Source organism: Alnus glutinosa, chromosome 8 (genome assembly GCF_958979055.1).
Source record: "Alnus glutinosa chromosome 8, dhAlnGlut1.1, whole genome shotgun sequence".
In the NCBI taxonomy this organism is placed as follows: Eukaryota; Viridiplantae; Streptophyta; class Magnoliopsida; order Fagales; family Betulaceae; genus Alnus; species Alnus glutinosa.
This window is the reverse complement of record NC_084893.1, coordinates 795,511-802,872: the sequence shown is the minus strand read 5'-3', so window position 1 is coordinate 802,872 and position 7,362 is coordinate 795,511. Positions and strand designations below refer to the sequence as shown.

General features: G+C 43.4%; 1 protein-coding gene across 1 annotated transcript; it reads right to left on the bottom strand.

The window, feature by feature from the left end:
- Positions 1 to 6,218: 6,218 nt before the first annotated feature.
- LOC133876404 (auxin-responsive protein SAUR71-like) lies at positions 6,219 to 7,069 on the bottom strand. The gene has a single exon (XM_062314682.1). It carries the CDS (start codon positions 6,895 to 6,897, stop codon positions 6,439 to 6,441), a length of 459 nt encoding a protein of 152 aa, XP_062170666.1. The 5' UTR covers positions 6,898 to 7,069; the 3' UTR covers positions 6,219 to 6,438.
- Positions 7,070 to 7,362: the final 293 nt, after the last annotated feature.

Here is a 7,362-nt window from a genome sequence, read left to right as displayed (position 1 = left end):
TGGAGGTCAGTCATCTGTCGCTTTGGAATTCCCTATGCCTTAGTGTCGGATAATGGCGCCCAGTTCGACGGAAAACCGTTCCGTAGCTGGTGTACTGAGCTCGGCATCCGGAACCATTACTCGACCCCTATGTACCCCAAGTCAAATGGGAAGTGGAGGCGACCAACAAGACCCTGCTGGTGACATTGAAGAAAAAGTTAGATCGGCGGAAGGGACTATGGGTCGAATACGTCCCTGAAGTTTTATGGACTATGGGTGCTAAGGAAGCTTAACATAATGATGAGGGATCCAGCCGAAGGGAAGTTCAATGCCGAATGGGAAGGACCGTACCGAGTAGTCAAATGCCACGGCAAAGGAGCCTATTGCTTGGAGTCCAAGGAAGGCAAGCCCGTCCCAAGGGCGTGGAATGCAGAACACCTGAAGAAATACTACATGTAATTCTGGTTAAATTTCCCTTTTTGTAAGCCCGTATGTTTTGAATGGAATGTCTGAAGTTGCAAAAAAATCAGTGCAAATTTTTTTTTTTCTTATCCTCCCACGGATAGGGGGTAAGTCAAAAGCTTTTTCGGTTACCCTCACTCGGATAAGGGGGGTAACTCGGCATAAAATTTTTTCTTATCCTCCCTCGGATAGGGGGTAAGTTAAAAGCTTTTTCGGTTACCCTCACTCGGATAATGGGGGGTAAGTTACTTTTTCGGTTACCCTCACTCGGATAAGGGGGTAACTCGGCATAAATTTTTTCTTATCCTCCCTCGGATATGGGGTAAGTCAAAAGCTTTTTTGATTACCCTCACTCGGATAAAGGGGGTAACTCGGCATAAATTTTTTCTTATCCTCCTTCGGATAAGAGGGGGTAAGTTAAAAGTTTTTTCGGTTACCCTCACTCAGATAAGGGGGGTAACTCGGCATAAAAATTTTTCTTATCCTTCCTCGGATAGGGGGTAAGTTAAAAGCTTTTTTGGTTACCCTCACTCGGATAAGGGGGGTAACTCGGCACAAAATTTTTTCTTATCCTCCCTCGGATAGGGGGGGTAAGTCAAAAGCTTTTTCGGTTATCCTCATTCGGATAAGGGGGGTAACTTGGCATAAATTTTTTCTTATCCTCCCTCGGATAGGGGGTAAGTTAAAAGCTTTTTCGGTTACCCTCACTCGGATAAGGGGGGTAACTCGGCACAAAATTTTTTCTTATCCTCCCTCGGATAGGGGGGGTAAGTCAAAAGCTTTTTCGGTTACCCTCACTCGGATAAGGGGGTAACTCGGCATAAAATTTTTTTCTTATCCTCCCTCGGATAGGAGGGTAAGTCAAAAGCTTTTTCGGTTACCCTCACTCGGATAAGGGGGGTAACTCGGCATAAAATTTTTTCTTATCCTCCCTCGAATAGGGGGTAAGTTAAAAGCTTTTTCAGTTACCCTCACTCAAATAAAGGGGGTAACTCAGCACAAAATTTTTTCTTATCCTCCTTCGGATAAGGGGGGTAAGTTAAAAGCTTTTTCGGTCACCCTCACTCGGATAAGGGGGTAGCTCGGCATAAATTTTTTCTTATCCTCCTTCGGATAAGGGGGTAAGTTACTTTTTCGGTTACCTTCAAAGAGCTCAATTCCCTAGAGAGGCGTTCCACTTCTTGACGGGTGCTGACCGACTCGGTGGGTAATGGCGCCCGTCCGGCGTCGGGAGCTACCTCAACCCCCCGATTTCAGGGGAAAGGTCGGGAACACGGTTGGGGCTAGCCTCGGGAACTCTGGCCCTGGTCTGAAGAACCCTATACCTATCCTTCAAATCGGACAATTCTTGGCTCAGACCGGCAATGACCTCGTCTTGAGACACTATGGTGTGCTCAAGTCGGCTGATCTTGGGACGAAGAACGGTTTCTATGTCAGGGTTGGCGCGCATGTGCTCCAAAAAGTTGGACCAAGTTGCAACGGATCGAAGAGAATCCTGGAGCGAAGAAAATGATGAGAAATGACCGAAAAAAAAGGAGCAGTTATCAATAGAAAGCGAAAGAAGGGTACCGCTATTTGGGACTCAACGATATCCTGGGCAAACTTGAAAGGTGTAGTCTTCCCGATGTCTTCAAAAAGTCCGTCGGGAAGAACGGAGGCCAACGCTTCCAGAGGGTCGCCAAGCAGGCGGATGCCTAAGAAGTCAAACCCGGCACCCGAAGTAGTCGGAACAGGCATTTCTCCCAAAGGCCTGTCCGCGCGAGCATCTACACCCGGATCTAAAGGTGTGTGTTGGCCGAGTCCTTCACCTTAGGAACCACCCTCGGCCCCCGAGGCTGAGTTTTCCGCTCGGGTACCAGGAGAGATCACCTTGAGCGCTTTGGCGGTCTCCTCCCCGCACATATTAGCATCAGGTCAGGGGCAGACGGAGGTTCTTGGGAGGGCTCGCTTCCCACTCGAGTCCCACTTGTCGGGCTCAGGGGAGAAAGGGGCTCACCCCGCCATGTAAACTCCGAGAGACCAAAGCTTTGGGCAGCGAGGGATATCTCGTTAAGTAAGAAGTCGTCCCCCTCCTCTACATAGGGCCTCTTGGAGGCCCCGCCTTCCTGAAAACAGTTGGCCTTGCGCTTGGTCTAGACACCCTTGCGAAGGCGTGTTGTGCCAGAGAGAGTGGTTTGACGGACCTCGGGGTCACAACTCCGATCGGGAACCTCTGGCGGAGTGACGTTCCTCTGGATCTCAGCATCCGACACTTCCTCTCGGGAGCCCTCATTTGATCCTCCCGCGGAGTCGGCCCTCGCCGCTTGAGGGGAATCCGGTATACCCATCTCTATCACCACCCCCCCAGCCTCTCGGAATAAGGGAGCCTCGGGCACAACAACGCCCCCTAAGTCTGTAGCAATAGTAATATCGTGCCCCAGAGTCTGGGGGGCTTCACGCGTCCTTCTTTCCCGAGAGGGAGAGGCAGCACTTGGGGCCACACGGGCGCCCTTGGCGCCGGTAGCTCGTGAGGGGGGCTTCCGAGTTCGCAATGCCCCTCTCTGAGCGGCGGGTGGGATAGGTGTCGTTGGGGCCTTGCTCTTCGTAAACTTGGGCTTCCCAGCCTTGGTTAGCGGGACCTTATTCTCGGGAATCTTGTAGCCCAAGTGATCATTCAGTGACTTGACGGTGACAATCACGTCGAAGTCATTCTCCACTTTGTGGTGCCGATTACAAAAGTCGATCATCCGGGTCACCTCCTCTTGTTCAACATCGGAGATCTCGAGGGGGTTCACAAGGTTACCGTCCAGAGCCCTCCATTCCCGACTAATCCTCTGAGACTCGGCGATCTTCATTGATCTGGGGCATTCCCATTCGCCGGATACCCGAAAAACTTGTTTTTCCCAATCTTTGTTATTTGAATAGATGGGTTTCAGAAATATAAATGATGGACCTTGTCGGGTCCGCAGCTTTACGACCCCTTTGGAGTCCATAGTCGGCCGGTATACATTCATAAATTGGGGAATCGACATCCGAGACCCGATCACGATCCTCCAAAGTATGAATGAGGCGAAGAGATACCTCCACGAGTTCGGAAAAATTTGACTCGGGGCTACCTTTAAGTAAAGCAGAAATTCTCGAGCAATGTCGGGAAACGGGAGCCTCAACCCCGCCATGAACATCCTCTCGAAGAGGGTAATATCACCGCCCGGGATGCTCAACATGGATGAATCTTGGAAGTGAAGACGAACCGAGTTGCCAATGACGTAGTTCACACGCAGGATCCATTCACTCTGCACGGAGAAGAGGGAGACGTGTCGGTTCTCAAGAGGGATGAGCACTGCGGGAGGGTCCCTGGGAATGCCCTCTTCGTCTTGCCCGGCTACATTTTCTACGACCGCACGGGCAGGAGGTGTCGTCTTTGCTCTTAGGAGGCATTTTGAGAGAGTGTTGGGCGCACCGGTGGAGGAACGGGAAGAGCAAAAGGGGAAGGAGAAAAGCGAAAAATAAAAATGAGGAGGAAAGTGAAAAATAAAGGTGAGGGAAAGGCTTTTTATAGGGTTCGCAGTGACCGGGGATTGCCGGTGCCCGCGACCTGGAGCCCAAGCGGACCATTGTGGGGGAAACAGTTCCCACTACCGGAAATCCAATCGACTCTTGGTAATGACACATGACACTTGATATTCCAGGAAAATTAAAGTGTAGTTGATGTAGCCAGACTCACACGTGTGGAAAATGTTATTAAATATATATAGATATGGGCCAAAAAAAAAAAAAGAGTTTTAAAGGGCACATACAATGTGGTCATGAAGTGCGACGGAGTTGGGAATCTAACTCGATCTTCTTTATCTTATCTTTAACTTTTAGTACGTACATCGAGTTACCGGCGGTCGGTTGAATAAGGAGTTTATATTGGTGTTAGTCTAAAGGAATAAGACTATTAGCAACAATTTTTCTATAACCTCGATCTTCTCTTCATTAATAAAAAAAATCTTAAAAAAATCACTAAAAGTCACATGCAATAGCTTTTCTAAACATTGTGAATCATAGAGTTAGCTTCTCTATACATTATATGAACATAAAATTTCTCTCTTATCTCTCATCTTTTTGTCTTTCATTGAGGATTGTGCTGGGATTTTTCAAAAAATGTGACGGTAGGTAGGGAACTTGTATTTTGTAAAGAAATAATATTTTAATGGTACGTATAAGAAAAGATAATGAAAACTATTATGAAGTGTATTTGGATAGAGAAGCAAAAAGTGATTTTGTTCGTTAAATTTAAGAAAAATCGAAGGGAACTGTTACTGATACTCTAAGAACTCTATCTCCAAGTCATCCTGGAGATGGTCTTTGTTATCATATATACTTTATTTTAGTTGTTATGTTTTAGTGTATCTCTTATGTACGTACGTAACTGTTATTGGGTAGGAATCTGTAATCTCTTACGTGTGAGGATATTTAAGCCAAGGTAACGATCTATATATGAATAAAAAGGCATGCAAAAGGTTTATCCCTCAAACCTTGTGTTTGGCAAGAGGCCTAGGATCATCTAATATCCTACAATTTTAATCTCTTTTCAGCAAATAGCTACAACAAAAAGTTAGATCCTGCTTCTTAATTTTCGTATTGAGAGGTAAGTAGTCAAATTCATTATGAATTCTCGTTACATTCTATATAAGTAGTTTATATATATATATTAAATAAATAAATAAATAATTAAGTCTCATATAATTGGGCTTAAACTTATTAGTTTAAACATTTAGGTTTGAATGATATTACAACGTGCTATATTACAATAGATCAATAATGCTAACCACTTATCTAACATTTTTTTTCAAACTAATCATTAAATATGCTTTTTTACATGTGGGTCTTACATATCAAATAGTTGATTTTTTTAAGAATTAAAATTGTTGTAGTTGGATAGAAGTTGGATAAGAGTTGAAGAAATAACATTTCCTCTTAAATTAAATAGTATAGATGTATTGTTTGGGAGTATGTTTTTAATAAATCGTGATTTTACATTTCAAATCGTAGGCAAATGGCGATTGTGTGAATTTAAAGGTCAAACTATAATTTTATCAAATGCTTAGATATTATATTTTGGAAAATGTTAGATTTACAACACCAATACAATAACTGTACAACAATCCCTCATATGAGGGTGGGTCCCACATACTGGAGCCCACCCTCATGTGAAGGGTTGTTGTACAGTTGTTGTATTGGTGTTGTACAAGAATCAAATCCCTTATATTTTTAAAATCACAATTGAAAATAATAAACAAGACTCCAAACAACATCTTTAAAAGAGATTTTATCAAATGCTTAGCAGACGAGATTGTTGACGATCGTCTTTGTTACTCTTTAGAAGAGTGTATTTGTGACACTTAAAGAAAATTAACTCTACATACGCACTACAGATGAGGTTGCAGGCTTTGTGGCTCTTTAAAAATAGCTCATTTGGAATGGCAGACAAGGCAATTTCTCATACTTCAAATCACTTAGTCTCAAGAGCACAATTACACCAAGAAAATACCAGGAACCAAAATTATAAAAATAGAGAATTTTGATTATCATATTTAGCCAACAAAAATACTAACAACATATTCAAATTTTAATTTTAAATTCGCAAGTTATAAAATCACAAACTTAAACGAATCTTTAAACCACGTACATAAGCGTGATAAAAAATGAAAGAGTAAGATTAGTCATTACATCATCGTAAAAAGACTCTCCAATCGTGTTACTATCCTTAACATGCATAACAAAATTGGAAAGAAAATAGAACACGTAAGAGATCACAGAAAGCTTGAGTAGTACCTTTTTTTTTTTTTACTTCTTTTTCTATATTATTACTTATATATATACAAGTATATAACAGATAAGTTGGACTTGGATATATACCATAAGAGCACAGCTGCACAAGGAAAGCTAGCTAGCTGGATTAAATGATCGATCTTACGAATCCTTAATTAGAGTTGAGTCATCGATATCCTCTGCAATGGAGATCTGAGAATCCTATATATAGGCACCATGGCCGCCCTTGCTAATGCTAAAATTGGGACTACGAGCTGGACTGCGTGGGAATATCAAAGAGCCATAACCTTTAGCAAAGCCGCAACCAGGAGTACCGATCATGTCCTCGCTGCCGTCCATCTCCGCCAACACTTTGTGAAATAAATCAACGTCACAAGGGAGCAAGATAGGGCCTTCACTGTTGTACCCGTATTCCGATTCAGCGTCCTCCAGCAGCGTCACGAACAAAGGATGATTAGCGAACTTCACCTTCACCACGAATCGTTGTCTTTGAGGTCCGACGTAGACTGGGAAACAACCTTCGGGAGCTACTTGGGACTTCTCTTGGCTCTTGTTGTCGTCCTCGGGCGATGTTGTGTTGCGTCTAGCGCTTACTGATCGGCATCGCTCCCATGCCTTGAAAATCAGATTCTTCTTGCACTTACCCTTTACAGTATCCATTACTACGTACTAGCTAGGAAATTCCGGCCTATTTGTATATATTATTGCTCAAACCCCATCATTTGAGATGGAAAGCTCAAGAACTCATAGCCTAGCCTGAATGAAATAAAGATGGAAGAGATCGAAGAGGAAGGAGAGAAATTCAATTTACTAGGTTTGTATCATTTTATGCTTAGAATTGAAGACGCGTACGTATATGTGCGACTGCGAAACCTTTGAAAGGAGATCGATATAGGCCAGTAAACGATCGGCACACTAATATATAATTCGGGATTTTGTCAACGCAAAAAAGCTGCAAGATTTTGAATATAAATTGTTTAAAATAAGTCATAGAGTGGCAAGAGATAGAGGGCCACTTGTATTATGTCTCTTCAGCGCCTGGCGGGATGTTGGAAAAAAAGATGGAAGAAAATATTATTAAATCTTATCGTACATATATCCGCGTATATGCGTTCAAGAATTTAC

What these genes read in the sequence shown, in the direction of transcription:
- LOC133876404 (XM_062314682.1), bottom strand. Translation starts at nt 6,897, where the DNA reads ATGGATACTGTAAAGGGTAAGTGCAAGAAGAATCTGATTTTCAAGGCA.